The sequence below is a fragment of the Haemaphysalis longicornis genome, unplaced genomic scaffold, assembly GCF_048455015.1.
Source record: "Haemaphysalis longicornis isolate Haplotype H1 unplaced genomic scaffold, Haemaphysalis longicornis Haplotype H1 scaffold_7, whole genome shotgun sequence".
NCBI lineage: Eukaryota > Metazoa > Arthropoda > Arachnida > Ixodida > Ixodidae > Haemaphysalis > Haemaphysalis longicornis.
The window spans coordinates 24,065,004-24,084,545 of record NW_027526422.1 but is presented as its reverse complement, the minus strand read 5'-3'; the positions used below and the strand labels follow the sequence as shown (position 1 = coordinate 24,084,545).

At 45.9% G+C, this 19,542-nt stretch overlaps 1 protein-coding gene across 1 annotated transcript in view; it reads left to right on the top strand.

The window, feature by feature from the left end:
- Positions 1-19,542, top strand: part of LOC144144789 (sodium- and chloride-dependent GABA transporter 1-like) — an 80,900-nt gene that overhangs the window by 58,691 nt on the left and 2,667 nt on the right. The window contains exons 4-12 of the mRNA XM_077676293.1: positions 1,405-1,652; positions 3,285-3,552; positions 5,749-5,852; positions 9,611-9,738; positions 10,937-11,049; positions 11,956-12,096; positions 12,816-12,915; positions 15,856-15,956; positions 18,138-18,311. Of these exons, the coding sequence (XP_077532419.1) occupies positions 1,405-1,652; positions 3,285-3,552; positions 5,749-5,852; positions 9,611-9,738; positions 10,937-11,049; positions 11,956-12,096; positions 12,816-12,915; positions 15,856-15,956; positions 18,138-18,311 (1,377 nt within the window). The remainder of the gene's footprint in view (positions 1-1,404; positions 1,653-3,284; positions 3,553-5,748; positions 5,853-9,610; positions 9,739-10,936; positions 11,050-11,955; positions 12,097-12,815; positions 12,916-15,855; positions 15,957-18,137; positions 18,312-19,542) is intronic.

Sequence of the window (19,542 nt, the reverse complement as noted above, 5' to 3'; positions counted from 1 at the left end):
TTGCAGTTTGCTGTGACAGTGTATTCGCACTGGCTGATGTATCGACTATAGAAAAGCCTCTGCAGGTGTATATGCAGCACCACATGCTAGCCGTAGTAACAATTGCGACTACCTAAGTTCAGTGCAGTGCATTGTCTGGTCCCATGAGGTCCAGACATTGCTTTTTCCAAACCCCACAACACCGTTTCCGGGCAGTACGATCAGGCATCATCAGGATTTCCAAATCTTTCACAGTGCGCATTACACGCGCAATGTATACTTCTTTGGACGTGGGCTCGTCCCGCTTCTTTTACTACGCCTCCCCTTTGCAAACATTGCTAACGTTGCTCTCCGCAGCGTTGAGATAGGAGCCGTAAATGGCAGTATGGCTCAGTCCTTCACTCTTAAAAAAAAGGTCGGCGCACTTACTTAACAGAACACTAACCAGTTACTTGTCCCAGTATTGACTAGGTACTTAGTTGCCTTTACTAACTGGTCATGCATGACCTACGCTTAACAATGTGGATCTGCTGAGTGCACAGCGCGACATAGACACATTCATCACGCACGTATCACACATGGACAATCAACAACTGAATTGAGCAAGAAAACCAACGGGAAGCGCGAGGAGAGCGAGTATTATTTAGTTACCTTAGAAATACATCTGCACTTCTTGCTTTTATAGCTAGCAGCGGAATGTCTCCTGAGAGAGTCGGTGGGCTTGTCATAAAAATCAACTATTGTAGCGATAATTTTGGAATTATGCATTTTAATGTGAGCATATACAAGACAGCATGTAGATTTGCAAAAACTTTTTAATCGTGATTTGGTGTGGAAAAAGAGTGGAAAAAGAAGCAACAAATTCATAGAATTTGTTGCTTCAGTGAATGTTATTATCAAACCAGCAGCAGTTACTAAGTGCACGGTCTAGACTAGTAACGGTTCCATACTTAGTGGTAGGACCTACCTACCGTTCTGGGGGTAGTAAACTCCGTAAGGAGTTAGTAAATACAGCCGTTACTACCGTTTTACGAGCTTTTTTGTTAAGAATGTTGGCGTCACCGGACCCCATGGGCCTCGGGTGTTCAGTACGTGGAAAGATGTACAAAAAGACGACGACCGTGGCCACGGGGTCCTCAAATTGAATCCGCATGATCGCTCTGCAGTAAAACTGTCACTGAAGCAAGCATCATGCGGTCAGAGTCTATAGAATTTAACTTTCACCAGACAAGTGCTCATTATCCATTTCCGCATCAATTTTCACACTGACCTTTGCGTCTATAGACCGCCTAGGCCTCGGCAGAGTGGGTGTCCGAATATAGTTACTGTACGGTTGTATAAGAGACAGCGTTGTGTAGTTTACGTGGTCACCAGGAGCCCGCGCAGACGGCGTAATAAACTCGGGCATACGGCATGCGATCGCAGGTGATGAGCCAGTACGGCGGCTTCCGGAACCCGGACGCTCCGCCGGGGCCCATCACGTTGGAGTTCCCGAACGTGACGCGGGCCGCGCTCAACCTGACGGCCGTGAACGCCACCACGCCGGGCTTCCGCATCCCCGACCTGGAGCTGGACATGACGCCCAGGCCGCGCATCTCCTCTGGCGAGGATGACAGCTCCTGGGTCTCCTACACACTCTCCAGGCACACCACAGCCCCGCAGGAGTTCTTCGAGTGCGTGTACATGTACCCCTCCTCCTGGTTTCCTGCTACAAGGGGAGCGCCATGTACGGACCGCTGTTTACTGCTCACTGCGGCTCGTGGAATATTGCGCCCAACAGGCGGAACTCAGAACAATCCATGTACTGGCCCAACGAAGCTTGACCTAGTGATAAAATCTAACTTGCGTTCTGAAATATTTGAGCACAGATTTTGACTTAGTGGTTTATATTATAGTTCGTATCGATTCCTGCCCTGAAAAATTGGCCACGTATGCGTTTGCTTCTCCGCAAATGATGTCGTAAGACGATAGCGTTTTGGTAGTCTTTGGCAATCTGCCCCATATAATGCCTTCTCCCTAATTCTTCCCCTCCTACCTCTCACTCTATTTTTCCCTGTGGTTCATTCCACCTTCAAGATGAACAGCTACCAACCAGCCCAATTGTCCGTTCTACTGCAGTTCATTCCATCCTGGTCAACACCACCGACTCAATACTATTTCCCATCCTAATTTCCCTCGCCTCATTTTCGCCCCCTTTTCTCACTTACCCCAATACCCGTCCAAATCCCGTTTTATTCTTCATCTCTCTCTCTCTCTTCAGCCCCCCCCCCCTTTTCCCAAACATCTATCACTCATGTTCCTATTACACAATTTCCCCTTCCCCTCCGATCCGATATTTTCACCATCTTCTGTCTCCATCATTTTTCTCCTCTTTCTTTATGCTTCGTGTTCTATTCCTGTTCCCCTCACCCTCTTCTGTTCTAATTTCCCCTTTCCCCCTTTTGCCCTCCCCGCTTTCCACATCTAATTTCTCTCTTCTCCTTATTTGCTTTACTCCAATTCCATTCCCATTCTCTTTCCACTTCCTCCTGCACTGCCCCTCTACGTCATATTTCCCACTCACCGATTACCTCTGATCTGCCTATATACCCCACCATTCCCTTTCCACTTCTCCCTTCCACCTGCTTTACTTTTACACCTTTTTCTCATTCCTCTCTTCCCTCTCCCGCCTTATTCCAGCCTTCCTCTTTGCACTACACCCAACATTCCCTCCCATTCTTCCTCCGCAAATCTCACCACCATCACTAATTCATCACTTATTGTCCCCCACTCCCCTTCTTCTCATATTTCACCACTCCAGTTTAACTCCACTCCTTCCACTCCAATTTGCTGTTATTCCTCCCCTGCCCGGATCTCTCTCAGTCTTTTTTCCCGTCCACCTCTTTCGCTACTTACTCTTGTCTCCTCCCCTACTTCTTCAATTTCCCTCCCCCTTCTCCACTTCCCGTTTCTACTGCACTCCTCTTTTCCTCTTCTTATATCCCTCTAATTCCATCACTGTTTCTCCCTCCTCTTATGGCCACTCACCATCCCCTCCTCTTCCTCCACTTCACTGTTTCCCGAGTCCTCCCCTCCTTCTTCATACACCCCACTTTCTTCCCTCGCCTTCCCCTCTCTACACTTCTCCTCCCCCCTCCAATTCCTCATCCTCCAATCGCCAGGGGTTCAGTCACCCACTAGGCCTCTCAGTAACATTTCTGGCTGAACAGAGTAACAGACAGACCAACATTGTCCTGTTTAGTGAGCCCAAATGAAAGACTAGTGTGGGTGCTCTGCTGAGTGTCCGTCCCCTTCGTCGCGTGCAGCCACAAGCTGCTCGAGATGAGCGGGGGCATCAACTCGCCGGGCGAGGTGCGCTGGGAGCTGCTGGCGTCGGTGGGCCTTTGCCTGTGCCTGATGTACGTGTCGTTGCGCAAGGACACCTTCTTCAGCGGCCGCATCAAGTACGTGCTCTCGCTGGCCCCCATGCTGGTACTGTTCGCCTTCCTGCTGCGCGTGGTCACCCTCGAGGGCGCCGTCGAGGGCATCATGTACATGTTCGAGCCAAACATCAAGGCCATCAAGAACGCCCGGGTGAGCGCATTTCGCTGACAAACAGTGTATCATTTTCTGCATGATGGAATTCCCAAGGGGCCACAGTTTTTTGGGGCTGCAGTGTCAGTAATGGGAATAAGCTACGCATGTGCAGTTCAGTAATGCGCCCTTGGATGCTGTGAAGTGGAACATAAAATGCACAGCTCATGTGTGTCTAACAGTATGGATGGTGAGGGTGCTAAGTGGTGCATAGTGGTTTTACTCAAGAGAACAAGGAAATTAATTGAAATACAGTGGGCCATATTAGCTTGTGAATGCCTTGAAGGATGCAGAGCTCATCCCAAGCAACCACCGAACGTCCGCAGGCCGTCCACCGCACGTCTTTTCCGGCTTTAGCCCGTGTCAGGGCCGATGGACGTACCATGTACGTCCGTGAGACGACCGCATTTAAAGGAGCCATGAAGAGAAAATGCAAGTTGGTTTTATTCGAAAGATTTCGTGTTTTATAGTGCCCCCAGCGCTTGTCCGGATACAAACGGTGCTTTATTCACTGAGAAATTAAACAATTTAGGTTAAACTTTTGATTTTCCCGCTCAATCGTGCGTTTTCGTGGTCCCAAGTGATATCACAGGAACCGACCGCTCTGCAGCCTAGAATACCTTCATTCACGCATCCGCCGTACAGGGTAGAGACACGTAACGCTGGCGCCGCCATGTTCGGTTGCTCGCTCGCCGCCGAAGCAAGTCATTGTGTCAAAACCGCGCTAAAATTATCGCCGCAACGCGGTTTACTGAAGAAGTTTGAATCATATTGTCTGTTTCGCGTTGCTAGGTCTCGTGGGAAACGAAAAGAATAACGCGTTGAGCCCGTTGGCCCAATTGCGGCGGCACGGGACCGTTCAAAAATTGTCTCCACCCTGTACAGCGGTGTTGATTTGTTCCCGCGTTTCTTTACGTTCCGTAACCTAGATGGCGCCACCATACCGTGGCAAGCGTTCGGTTTGTTTTTGCCCGCATTTAAACCTGGCTTGTTTTTGTTCTGGGAGAAAATATTCGTTCCCTGAAACAGTGCTCGCTCGACAAATGGGGTCACGTAAGACACCGTTGCTTGCGTCAATCGGCCAGTGTCGTCTGCGACAACCAAGCCCCGTAGTGCTGTGCAGCGGGCTAAACCAAGCATGCTGTGCGCAGTACGAACAGCAGAACGCATCAGTACTTCTATGTTTACATGTGCTTTCGTAACTTCCACTGTTTGTCCCATCATTCTTATTGCTTTGTAAAGAATGTGCCCTAAATTTAAGCGCAAATCGCTCGTTCGTCTAGTTTGTAAGCTCTACCTAATTTGCGTCTGCTTCTGCCAGCCTCCGCCAATCGCAGAGCTTAGCCCATGTGACATCACAGGTTCTGTTGCGGGAAATGAGCTGGTGGGTCGCATGACCATTCCCGTTTTTCCTAATTATGTAGCTTATTTGAGCGAAGTTTACGTTAAAAGTGGTGTCAGTATGATTCTAACGAGACAATCTTTTGAATGAACCAAACTTGTGTTTTCTCTTCATGGCTCCTTTAACACTTCCGTACGTCCAGTCGGACGTCCGAAATGGGGTGTATTTTGGATTTTCAGTAAAAATTTCCAGAATCACACAAGGAGAAGCGCATGCTCGTACAATGAATAATACACCACACACCACTTAAGACCAACGCACTACCGGGCAGACAAGCATACAAAAAAAAACTGCACTTGCTTCAGATATGTTTCGTTAATGGTTCTCAATTCTTATATATCTTTCCCCAAGGAGATCAGCGCTTGAGTCGGTGAGATGCTTCAAAAAAGTAAAAAAATTAGGCTTAATTTTAAAATATGCTAATGAAACTTGCAATATGCAAGTCAGGGTGTTGATGTACAAAATCTTTTAAATTGAAAAGCAAAGTAGCTGTTTCGTTTTGCCTTTTATATTCACTTTAGGCCATTAATTGATGCTTCGTAGTAACTTCGCACGTCCATTGGCGGACGTCATTCGGACTTGTACATCTGTTTCTGAACATGCGTTTCTGGATGTCCACTCTGCGTTAGATGTTCGGCTGTATTACGGACGTCCTGCGGACGTCCGTGGTTGCGTGGGATCAGCTCTTCCGTATTTATCGAAAAGCATGGTGTAACCGATGGATCATCAGGATCATTGGACTTTAGAAATATAGGCACTAATCTCCTCGTCTCTTTTTAATATGTACTTTTCAGCTATGGATATTTGCCCTGGCGCAAACTATTCACTCATTGGGCCTAACCTTAGGCTCCAACTACGTTGTCAGCTCCCGGAACAAGCGCCAAATCAGCTTAATGCGGTAAGCTGGCGAACAAGCACATTGTTGGGGCGTTGCACAAATGAACTTAATTGCACACTCATAATACAACAGCCCTGATTCATAGGATTATTGCATGGATATATTGATCTAGTGTTGCAATGTGGAAATTTGTTGCAAGAATACTATGATACAATTTCTTAGTAATGTTTGCCTCAGAGTGAAACAAAAGGCAAATTCTATTTCTGTTGTAAATAAATGAGTGATTTTTTTTCAATGGCATTGGTGTTCATCTTGAACGAAATGTTTGCCTCAGAGTGAAACAAAAGGCAAATTCTATTTCTGTTGTAAATAAATGAGTGATTTTTTTTCAATGGCATTGGTGTTCATCTTGAACGAAAAGGTAACTACCGAAAATTTGGCTGTGTATCTGTTCGCCTCGCCGCGAATGATGGCTAAAGACGTAACCCCCTCCTCGCTCCCCCTCCAACCCTTTTCACCTCCTTCCACTAACCCCCGTGTTTATATCTGTCTTTGCGGGCTCAAGAGGAAAAGATTGGTGTTAAAGTAGAATCTCGATGCTACGAATCTCGCGGGACCGCGAAAAATATTCGTATCGTCCGAAATTCGTATGAACCAACACAGACCAAAAAATTGAGCACTAAAAAAGTTTTCGTTTCTTTTTTTTCTTACTTTCGCGTGAAGAAATTCGTGATGTTTTTCTCCTTTTTGTAAACCCCCATGACGAGGAGCAGGCCTTTCTGGACTTTCGTCTCCTCACTCGCGGTGCCCATAGCTCACTGCACACCGCAACAGTCAAGGCGTGAACCGCATGGCGCGTTTTCGCACGCGATTCCTGCGCGTCAGTGTTGCGCGTGCGATTTTTTCACGTCCGCGTCGACGATTCTGTGCCAGCGGCAACTTCTGCCTCGATCAGAAAATGGCACGCGACGCGCGCGGCAGTGGGAGGAGCCTGATGACTTGCGCCAATGGGGGTGCCTCATGGCGGCAGTTTCGAAGCGCTCTAGACAGCCGGCTGGTCCGCCGGAGGTGTTTAGGCTTACCGCCCCGGCGATATTTCATGGGTGCTTTCACTAGCGGCGCGGATGATGTTTTATTGTACCGTTTTCGCCCACATTATCAGCTCCCTTACCGCACAAGTAACTTCGTGTGTGCCTTGAGCGGAATTTTAAACAGCGGTTGAATATGGTCGCTCGAGCACCCCGCACCACTTCGCGGCCGAAGCCGCCGCCGGCCGCGCCGCGCGCAGCGTGCGGGTGGTTCCGCGGCGGCGTTATCACGCCTGTGGCATGCGCGCGCGTTTTCGCGAGCAGAAAACGGCCCGGCTGTACCTGGAGAGAGAGCGACAAAGAGGGGGGAGATTCCGTACGTCGCCGTCGCTTGCTCGCTCGGCAATCGGGCGCCTCGACGGCGGGTTCGTATCATCCCCCGGGCCGCGCAGGGCCGTTCGTAACAGCCGAAATTTTAAGTGCGAATGCACTTTTTAAGCGACCCCAAACCATCCACCGCCGGCGGCTGCGGCGGCGGCGTCCGCAGTGCTCCTCTATATTTAAAAAAGAAACAGCATCCGGCGCCAGGTTTCGATCCGAGGACTTTGCGGCCGCAGCGCGACGCTCTACCGACCAAGCCACGGACGCGACGCTGATATCAGTGTTAGTGACGCGCCTTATATCTTTAACGCATTCAAACTACGTCGTCAGCGGCGTGCGTTGGCGACTCAGCGGCGTTATAGCGGCTTGATAACTGCGTGGTGTACACGTGATACTACAAACCCGATGGAAGAGATGGAAGAGAAGGCGGCGAGGCGGTGGGCTGCGGGGGCCGAGCACAAGCGCCGCAAGCGGGCCGACAACCGTGCATTCGCACTTTCACATTCTCCCCCTCGGGGAAATGCGGGGGAATTTTTTCCCATTTTCGCCAGGACCTCTCAGAAATTCGTATCATCTCAAAATTCGTATCACCCAGAATCGTATCATCGAGATTCTACTGTAGTTTTATGGAAACGCAGCAATGTTGGGCGGAGTTGTGGCATTAAAAGCGTCTGGTTAAAAAGAAAACCTGGGTTCATGTTGCGGGAGCTCATGCGTGGCATCTTGGAGGTCTTGGCAAAAGCGTGGAGAGAAGTAGTTTATTCAAATGAAAGACATACAGACCAGGGCCGTACCCAGAAATTTTTTTCGGGGGGGGGGGGTTATGAATTTTGGGAAGGGGGTAGTTTTCCTGAAAGCCAGAGTAAGTATTGTTTACGTGCTGCCTGGAAAAGATTTCGGGAAGGGTTTGAACCCCCAAGCCCCCCCTCTGGGTACGGCCCTGATACAGACCGAAATTCTCCTGATCGGGTAGACCAAGACAGGCTGTGGTCTCGAAAATTAAATTTCTTGATGTTTGTGCATTGAAGGTATACACTTGCCATGCAGAAGCTACACCTGCCACAATGCCACAATAATTTAGACCGCCTAGGGATCTTCAAGAATAATTTAGACCACCTAGGGATCTTCAAGAATAATTTAGACCACCTAGGGATCTTCAAGGAAAAGGCAATTTCTGTGCTTAGAAGTTAAGGAAGAAAATAAAACAGAAATCACTCTTTCTTCTTTTCCTCACATTGTTTTATTGCAGATTTATACCTTCATTACATTTACGACTGAGATGTTATTAAGTGATCAAACTTTTAGTAGACGCACATGGCTGAATAATTATTGAAACTGCTTGTGTGGCAGTAACACAAAATATATCGCAAATCATCATTATAGCTGTCCATTTTAGCAGTAATCGTTGAACTTACAGAGTCTCCATAGGCATTCTCTACTTGTTTTCAAGTTCGCAAGAGTCGGGCTTAATCACATGCATACTATGTTACCTTTATTTTGTAATCCTTGATTTTAGTAATGGCACTAGCATTTAGTTTTTGTGCCCTTTTTTTAGATTTTAACCGAACTTGCCACTATATTTTTGTGACTTCATGTCGTGAAATAGGTATGTGAGCCTTCGTCTATTACAAAGCTTTGAAATGCTTTAAATTTAACAGAAAGCATGATGCGCTATTCAACTCTGACTCCAATAGCCACAACAATTCTGCACAGATTGAGATGAGCATGGTGCTACTTACACTACCTGAATTTTAATGTAACTCATTATCAATTAGGGCTTTGAGGCACACTTATATGTGCCTCAAGGTGATTTACTGCATGTAAAATGCTGGCTTGTGACTTGTGAGTGTGTCATTGCAGATGACTTCATAGAATTGTGTGCATTTTTTTTTTCTTCGGCGAGCGTTGTGAATGAAGTCTAAACCTTCTTGGCATCCCAGCGTCAATTTTGTTTGAATTGAAATAACTTAATCGCTTTTAATTGCATTCAGCTTGTTTGCCAGTGGTATATTATATGAGTGTTTTGTTTACGAAAACAACATTACCTGCCAAGATTTTGTCTTAAAAAGTGTTAAGAAATTTGTTTTAAATTTGCATTCAGTTCCACCTTGCCCCCCTTCTTAAAGTGGGCTTTCCTTCGTAGGCACGTGCATGCAGTGAAGCATTCTTTGCAGGGAGTTTCTGACTGGACGGCAGGTGGTGGGAAACGATAAGTTGTAACACAAGCACTAAAATTTCGCTTATTAAAGTCATTAAACTATTGCGACCCACTTCAGTGTGTTGTGCAGTGAGTGAGGCTAGCATTCATTATTTACAATTCTTTGTAGTGGCAGTGAAGTAGGGTGGCCTGTAAGGTTGTGGGACAGGAGGAGCGTGACGTTGTCGTCGTCTGCTTGCGCACTCACACAGAGACACGGTGATTTCTGTGTTTGTGAACACGTTGACAGTCGTGGTGGTGGGATGCGTCGTGTTCGGCACCATTGGCCACATCTGCGCTCGCTGGCGCCAGAGGATCGACAGCCCCTTCCTGCACAAAGGTGACCACCACCTGCCCTCTCTCGGCACTCCTTGTGCCCGCTTGCCTTCGTTGCGTAACCGCAAAGAGTCTACCGTAAAGTTCCGAGAGAACGTCATCCCCTGAAACATTGCCCACCCCCCTTTAGGGTTGAAATGTTCAATTTACTAAAAGACCCCGAAGATAGTTCACCCCCTAAAATTGCTGGCTTTAGCGCAGTTGAGTGAACAAAATAAACACGAATCATCTATTTGATGCAGCCACTTATTTGTCCTTTCTGCACTTGACCCGAAAGTTCGTCCATATCGTATTTTTTCTTGACATCTCCGCAGTTTTTGCTGGCGGTGCGGCCACTTTTTTGTAGTTCTTCGCACGTGACCCAAAAGTTCGCCCATCCCGTATTTTTCACTTGATTAGCTCTTTACTTTGGGTGGGCGTTCTTTCGGAACTTTAAGGTAGCTAACTTTTTTTTCTCCAAAGTCACAATTTGAAAGATATGTATGTGTCGCAAGCAGTGAGGAGGTAACATGAAACTGGCCATTCGCACTATTTACAGTAACGAGTTTGATCGCATGCAAGCGCTTTATGCACTTACTCGCCTTCCCCGTATAATGAGTGCCGTGTTCATAAGAGTGTGGTTAACTTTTATTTGCTCCAAATTTGTCACTTGAAAATGCGTATTTAACAACTGGGATAAATTGAAACTGTCCTGGCCGTGAGCTCATTCGCACTCTTTATACTAAGGAGTTCAACCAGATACAAACGCTTTCTGCACTTTGAACACGTATGCGCACTCTTTTGGTGATGTCGAGTGAACAAATTGCGGGCGACCATAGCATTACCGTAGTTGTGTCCACAGCCAGCAGAAGCTGGGACGCTGTAAAGACATTCACTGCACAACTGTCTGAAGGTATTCTTGCATGAGGATTGTTGAATAGGCAGGCGCAGATGAGAGGTTGGTGCACCAGTTGTAAAGCTGCTACCTACTCTTTCAAAATACATGCTGTTGATTTGCAGGATGAGCATCATTATTCATCCTCAGTATCTGCTGAATTGCTCAGTTTTATTGTCGTTGGTGTGACCTAGGCCCTAGCTTCGATTAATGTGTGACTGAAAATAGCAATTGTTTCAGTTGTTTAACTCCCTGCTTGTGTAATGTGAATGAATGTGACTCTTAACTGCTCAGTCGCTTGCTACAAATGTGTTTGTTCGCTGCGCAGACCCCGGCATTGTGTTCGTGGTGTACTCGGAGGTGATACGCAACATGCCGGTACCCACATTCTGGGCCGTGTCCTTCTTCTTCTTCTTCATATGCGTTGCAATGGACTCGCAGGTGAGCAAGGCTGCCCCGAGATCGCACCTTGGGGGCATTGACTTCGACATGATATATACTGGCTCTAAAAACCTAATTTGTGCGACTGCATGCCTTAGTGTAGAAACTTTGTTTCGATTCATCACTAAAATCACTTATACAATTGATGCTGATGGTGACCCAAGCAGCACCGTATGTTTTAAAAAAGAGAAAGTGAGGCTTACTGGGCAGAACAGTATAGTGGTATCCTTGCTTTACCAAAAAATATTTTTAAAGCATCCTTACGAACCAAGATATCCAATGCCAGCACTGCTCCTTTCTTTATGTCAGGATACCTGCTGAACTGCAGTGTTTTCCTAGGCTGATTTCGTGAAAGTGAAGGCCGAACACAGGGCAGTTATCTTATTCTCCAGTTATTTTTTTATTCATCCTCATCTTTTTTTCTCTTCGTATCATGCTCCCTATTGTATACTCGTTCATATTAGATAATCTCTTTCCTCTCCTTTCTCGTCTCTTGCATCCTTTTTTTTTCTTTTTCCTCAAAATAATATCTATTTTCACTTCGTTATTGATGATAAGTCAGAACTTTGATCTGCTCCATTCCCCCTCTTTTTCATTCCCCATCTTTTTGTCCTTCAATTCTCTCTCCCCATTTTCATTCTATTTTTTTTTCTCTTTCACTTCCTTCACCTTTTTGGCTTCTTCATTCTTTCCTTTTCATCCTGTTTTTTGCTTTTTTTTCCCTTTCCCTTGCGCTTTTTCATTTTTTAAAATTCCTTTGGTTTTAATCAAAAGGCTCATGTCTGCCTTAATATCTGTATAATATTCCTGAGGCATCTGTGCCTATCTAGAAAAACTTGTGCCTCCTCGATTTCGCCTGGTTGCGCAACAACACAAGTGATCACCTTCTGCATACTACACGTGCAGGTGACCATCGCAAGCACAGTTGTGCAGGCTCTTGAAGAGTCGTACGGGCGTTTCATAAAGCAGAGGTTCCAAGGTCACGGACTCTTTCTCCTCTTCATTTGTGTCGCCTGCTTCATCACAAGCATTGTCTACATCACTCAGGTGAGTGATCACACGAAGCACTACCTTCGATTCTATGCCATCAGTGAGTGAGATAAATCATTGCGGCAGCTGGCAATTCCCACAGAACGCCTAAGTGCTTAATTAAGTCCCAGTGCTGTAAAATTTTTTAAATCATGAAATTGTGCGTCGAGCGCCCGCCCCTCCTCTGGTGTTTCTTTCTCAGAGCGTTAATTAAAGCGAAAGCGCTACTACTCTCTCATCCCACGATTTTTTGTAGATGTGGGCAGCATGTCATCGTGGTTGGACATAATTAAGTCTTGCAAATAACGTGTCCACAGCAATGCATGCTCTTATAAAATGCTTGCCGCATGCAAGCTTTTGAAAATTGGAGCACCAAATTTGTTCATTTTGCCAGGATATGAGTGGGCTACGAGGCACACATAAAGAATTCGTTCAAAAGTCCTAGCATCCTGCTTTATTTCCGTTAGAAACATGAAGAGGAAGAAAATGGAAGACAAATGTTGTTGACAGGCATTGATGGGCAATTGCTCAAACACACCTGTGCATGAATGGCAATCATGGAGACAGCAGTGATTCCCAGCGGGAAATACTGTGTCTGCTTTAAGGATTCAGGCACAAAACGATTGCATCAGCACTGGTGGTCAAACCCGGGGATACTTGTCTCATGCAGATGTTGTAGTAGTAATGTTTTTTTTCTGACAGCGTTCTCAGGTAATCATTTGCTTGACGCATTGCAGGGTGGCATCTACTACTTCCAAATGACCGACTACTACGTTGCAGTGCTCGCACTGATACTCATCACCTTCCTCGAGCTCTGCGCACTGGGATGGTTCTACGGTGAGCGTTTCTTTACCACCACCGGCTGTGCAAATTTGCACACATTGTACAAAAATCATGGTGCCGCTTCTATGATTAATGCATTAGCGTTACATGAAAAAGAAACGTATCTTAAAATTTAATGCACTCATGTTTTCACCCTCATGGTCTGCCACAAACACTGCAGACCTCCAATTCCTTTACTTATTAATATATTTTATTTTCCCCTCTTGCACTAGTGTCTTATGCCACAGTTGAAGCAGTACCAATCCAAAGAAATTCTTCATCATTCCGTTATCACACGTAGTACACACACATGGAGTTTTATGAATTTCAGTGCTTACTGGAGGATTTGAATGTGAACAACCAGGACAGACTCTGTCTGGTTGGGTTAAAATTGAGAAAGAAGCAAATACATCAACCAAGGATGAACTGGAGTACATAGCGGCCCTTTATTACTTGTTTTTTGTGTTAATTTCACGCACAATGTGCCACCCAATAAATCGTGCGAAAAATGAACAAAAATAAATGAACTCAATATTTTCTGTTGTGGAAGGGTTTGTGACGTCTCTATAAGGTCAATCAATGGTTGTTGAGGACAGTTGCATAGAGCTGGAAGATGTGAAAAAAAGTCTGGGCTAATTTCTGGAATTATATTTGCAGGTTCAGTGAGTGCTTGCTATTAATGTGCACTGTCATGCTAAAATTACTTAACCGGGCCATGCAGACAAAATACAAGTTAGTTTTATTTGAAAGATTTCGTGTTTTATAGTGCCCCCAGCTCTTGCCTGGCAGCAAACGATGGTGTATTCACTGAGAAATTAATCAATTTAGGGTAAAATTTTGATTCTTCCGCCAAATCGTGCGTTTTTATGACGTTTGCCACTGGGGTAGGTATTTAAACAAACTTCCAATGCGTCATTAGGCTCTGCAGCCTTGCTTAGCGTCAGTCCTCTCAGATGGCACTAACATACAGAACCACAGACCATTGTCCGCCGTTGGTTTATTTTTGATCGTGTGTGCACCTGGCTTGTTTTTGTTACGGTAGAAAGTTACGGTAGAAGCACAATCGTTTCGTGAAACATGGGATATGCTCGACAAACACGGTTATGTCAGACAACGTTGCTTACGCCTGTCACGTAAGACAACTCTAAAGCAGCGGACTGCTGTGCAGCTAAAACAAGCGTAGTACGCCCAGCACCAACAGCAGTGTGCATCGGTATTTCTATGTTACGTGTATTTTTGTAATTTTCATTGTTTACCCCACCATTCTTACTGCTGTAAAATGAATATGCATCACTCTTAAGTGCAAATAGCTTGTTCGGCAAGCTTATGAGCCTTGCCTAATTTGCGTTTGCTTTTGCCGGCCTCAGCTAATTGCACAGCTGGGCTAATGACATCATAGGTTCTGTTGTGGGAAATGAGTTAGTGGGTCACATGGCCATTCCCTTTCTTCCTAATTATATAGCGCATTCGAGCGAAGTGTGCATTAAAAGTGGTGCCAGTATGATTCTCACGAGGCAATCTTTCGAATGAACAAAACTTGTGTTTTGTCTGCACAGCCCCTTTAATTATAAGGCGATGGCGAGTTGGCCACACTGTGATTGCTCTGTACAAGGCTGCATGCGAGAGCATTGGTAAGAGCATGCGAGAGCCTGCTTTAGCTATGAGCTAGTAACCCGAGCACTATTGGGCACATCTAATGTGCAGTGTCTTGTTGCTACGCCCGGGGTGGCAAACAGCAAGTGTCGACTACCTGCATGAACATGACAACCCTCAGCTGGCCATCTGTTGTCTAAGGAGCATGCGTAGCCTCGCTAGTGACTTTGCGGAGTAGAGGGAATGGTGGAAGCACTGATAACAGATCTTCCATGACGAGCACACTTGACAAATATGTGTCAGTCCAGCTGGTTATCTAATAGCAAGCGTGACAAGTGCCCAGTACGGCCTGGCTGTGACTGACACCCCACGAACCAACCTACCTGCTCTCTTTCCTCTTCATGGCCTGCGTCTCCCCATTCCACACATTCCACCTCTACCCACAGACCGTGTGCAAAGTGTCAAAGCAAAAAGTGAGTTATGTGACGAAATTATCATTGCACATCAAGACTGAGGAGTGGAAAAATGAGTGAATAATATTGTTACGTGGCACGCAGGGGTACACTTACAAAGTATATGTTTGCAAGGCAAGAGCATTGCAAAGGCTTGATGGTGAATCGCAGCTGGCTTCCGGAATCGATTGTCTTCATTCCCGTACTTTACCTGCTGTGGGTCATCTCCAACCACCTTCGTTATCACCGTATAGTTAGAAATGCTACATCGCAGTATCTTATGGCACATTGGATTAGGATGAAAGAGTGCATTTACCGTACTTTTGCGATTCTAAGCACCCCCCCCCGATTCCAAACACCCTCCCCTACTTTTTGGAAAAAAGTTTGAGAAAAAAGTTTGCATGTGAATCTGAGCACCCCTTTTCTAAGCAACCATTGCAAGGTGAATTCCAGACACACGTAAAGGAGCTTGAGTTGACATTGTGGCCGAGTAATTTATGAAGTTTTCGATTAGAAACCACTTCAACAGAACAGAAGACGGCCTGCTGGGGGATACTGGGAGCGGCGGCCCAAGTGGCACAACAGACATGAATGGTAGGAGGGGGAAGGAGCGTCCAACATAAACGGTAGGTTCAGTGTCTGTACCTATTCTTCTTTTGGATGTTTGCCAAATAAAGCATTATTCCTTTCACCCATCTTGTCACGATACGGCCGCAAAAGAAGGGGGGGGGGGGATCTAAGCACCCCCCTTGCTTTGGGCATCGATCGTGGAAAAAAGGCGGTGCTTAGAATCGAGTAAATACAGTAATTATTGGCTACGACTCCCACATACGGCTACTACGCATGCAGACACGCAGGGAAGGTAGTTGCTGTGATCATCTTCCTCTCTCTCTCCCTCTCTCCCTCCCAGGTGGTCACAACCTCCTCAGCGGTCAGACCGAGATCATGCACCACGTGCCGTACATCTACCTCCGCATCTGCTGGGGACTCATCACACCCCTGGTGTTTGTGGTGAGTGCTTTTGTACACACGTGTTGACTCATGCCCGCAGAGTGACATACAGATCACTCTTTCTGTAACTTCTTGGTGGTAAGTGTGCAAACAGGCTGACGTGCAGCTTTCAGAGGTGAGGTGGGGTGTCTTTTATTTCATTTTGTCATTTGTACATCGCATGGCCAACGATAAAAGCTGCATAGAATCAGCTTGACAAGCCCGTTGGCCCAATTCTAGCGCCACGCAGCAGACGGCAGTATGCATGCTGTAAAGCTTCTACAGCAATCAACGCAAAACACACCAAAGTATCGGAATTATATTGCGGTAACAAAAATATGCAAAGGAAAAAAATATATGCACGCTAACAACTAAATAAAGAAACGATATTGCATTCTAAAAATGCGAGAATGCTACATAAAAAACATGTTCTTGCTGAAAAAAAAACAAAAAAAAAACGACCAGGCACGTTCTGAAACCAACTTCTCTATATACAAAATACAAAACTGTCACTCTACAAAGATGCACTGGTAAACAAAAAGTGATAACAAAAGAGTATACATATGAACTACTGCATACAACAGAAACAAGCCTTTCAAGAAAAATGGTTACACCAATCTCACCCGCAGTGAAATACATCATGTATTAAAACGTTACACATAGGAAAAACAAGTAATGTTAGTTATTTAAGTTCAGTTGCATTGCCTTGCAAACAAAAGAACTTCTTTAGCAGCACCTACTCTTGTCGCATGAAAAAAAAGAAGGCACTTCATCTGCGCTGGAACCCCTGTGAAAAGTTTTTATAAGTGGAAGCTCTGTTTCTCTACCATTCTGTCCAGGCCTTGATTCAGTACTTTTGGATTCTCTATAACTTAAACTCCATGATGTCATACCCTCTGAGTTAACCTGCGACTGAACGGGCTTTGCGTTATTCACCCATAGCCTAGTTTACCGCCCAGCTTTTCATATTTCAAATGCTTTCTTGTTCCACTTCAATTATAAACAGCTGTGTGCTGCTCGCAATAGTACAAGGGGCAGGACAATTAACAAACTAACATCACAGTTTCCAAAACTGGCTTCAGTGCTTCTAGGACATTGCCTACTAAAGTGCAGGCTCTGAGCTGTGGTCAAGCGTGAGGAGGACTGTATGAAGCAAATGAAAAATTAATCTTCTCTTCTTGGATGTTGAATCCACCTATCATGTTGCATGTAGCACAATTTAAGAATTGTCTGATGACTGCATGAAAGAAATTTGCTTATTCATCTTTGGCTTGCCTAGCAGCATGACATAAATTACCGTAAATTATCATTACAATTATCAGCCAAAGCAGTGATAATCACCATCGCCGGTACCCCTGCTTTGTTGAATATTCGCCGCAGTGCAAAGTGTGCCTGCTGTGAAGCACTCTTTAAAGGGCCCGCCATGCAGACAAAATACGTTTCTTTTATTCGAAAGGTTTCATGTTTCATGGTGCCCCCAGCACTTGTCCAGCAGTAAACGATACCCTATTCACTGAGAAATTATTCAATTTAGGTTAAAATTTTGATTCTACCACCAAATAGCGTGTTTTCATGACGTCTACCATGAAGTCACAAGGGTAGGTATTCGAACGAACTTCAGTGCGTCATTAGGCTCTGCAGCCTTGCTTACCATCAGTCCATATCCAGATGGCACTACCATACCGGGCCTTACAGCCACAGACCGTTGTCCGCCCTTGCTTTGTTTCTGACCTTATTTGCACCTGGCATGATTTTGTTACGGTAGAAAGTAATCGTTTTGTGAAACATGGGGTATGTTAAAAAAAACAGGGCCGCATAAGACAACGTCACTGACGCCAATCGGCCAGTGTAAGACAACTCCAAAGCGGCGGACAGCTGTGCAGCTAAAACAAGCATAGTGCGCCCAGTACCAACAGCAATGCGCATCGGTACTTATATGCTTATGCGTATTTGATTGAAGTGTGCATTAAAAGTGGTGCCAGTATGATTCTAATGAGGCAGTCTTTCGAAATTAACCAAACTTAACCAAACTTGGCCCCTTTAAAGGCAAGCCTTAGTAATGATTGGTGCAGCCATGACAAAACAGCCACCGCTGTAAAAGACGCTGTGCGGAGGGCACGAAGTGCTTGCCTTCTGTATGGTGTATGGTACATGCATAGAGGTGCCCTTGTGTGATCCCTGCACTGGTGTGTCGGTGTGCAGGCGGTAATCGTGTGTGGGGGCATGTCCCTGACACGGCTCCGCTACCGCAACAAGCAGCACTTCCCCATGTGGGTGGACGTCGTCGGCTGGGTGCTCTTCGGGGTCATCGTCAGCGTGGTGCCCGTTTTTGCCGTCCGGGCACTGCACAAGGTCCAAGCCTCGGGCATCATCGATGTGAGTACACGTGAACGTGCCTGCTCCGTTTGGCATGGCTGCTGGTTTCTGCCCCGCATTCTTAACAAGACAGCACCATGGCGTCCATTATCGGGGAGGATAGGCAGATGTTGTAGCCTGGAGTCGTGGGGTTCCATGAGTGTAACTTGAAGGCTGTATTGTGTGTTTGGAGAGCCTGATCATAGCTTGCGCATTAGTTACGCAAAAGGCAACACAGGTGCACATGCCCAGAACGCGGTTTAACAATACATATGTACAATTGCTTTCCTGCTCTAGTAAACTGGCACGCGAGACACAAAACACCTTCAGTTAAAGTGCTTGGTAGCTTGACAAATGGGGTGAGCTGTGCTGGTTGGTCTATTTTCAATGGTGTAGAGCAGCGCAAAGACTATACGTGATGAGGCTAGACTAAGTGCTCCACCCAGCCCCACTTTCACTTATTGTTCTTGCGCTGTTTGTTCCACCATACTCTATACTTATAAGTTAGCATCCCTATATTAGCATATGTGTGTGTGTGTGTGTGTGTAGTATACATACGTCACACACACACACATGCAGAAGAAGTGGAGTGTTTGAGCACTGCTCTTTACCACTGAAGATTTACTGAATGCAATGCAAGAGCAAAGACTCACAGAAATTGCAAGTATGTAACAGAAAAGTTGGAACAGTGGGTTCTCCATGACCCATATGTGAGTGCACGTGGATGGCAAAACAGTGCAAGATAAAAATGAAAAAAAAAAAAAAGTTACATCCGGTTGAGAATTTTTAACTGCTGGTTCGAGGCTGCACATTTTGAATCTGGAAATGAAATCTGCCATCGTTTAAAGGGGCTGTGCAGACAAAAAAACATACAAGTTTCTTTTATTCGAAAGATTTCATGTTTTGTAGTGCCCCCAGCGCTTGTCTGGCAGCAAGCGATGCCGTATTCACTGACAAATTAATCAGTTAGGTTAACATTTGGTTCTCCCACCAAATCGTGTTTTCGTGATGTCTGCCATGAAGTCATCAGGGCGGGTAATCAAACAAACTTCCCGTGCGTCATTAGGCTCTGCAGCCTTGCTTACTGTCAGTCCTCCTAGACAGCGCTGCCATAGTCAGCCACGGACCATTGTCCGCCGTTGCTTTGTTTTTGACCGTATTTGCTCCTGGCTCTGTTTCCATTACGGTAGAAAGTAATTGTTTTGTGAAACACTGGCTATGCTCGACAGACAGGGTCATGTAAGACTTTGCT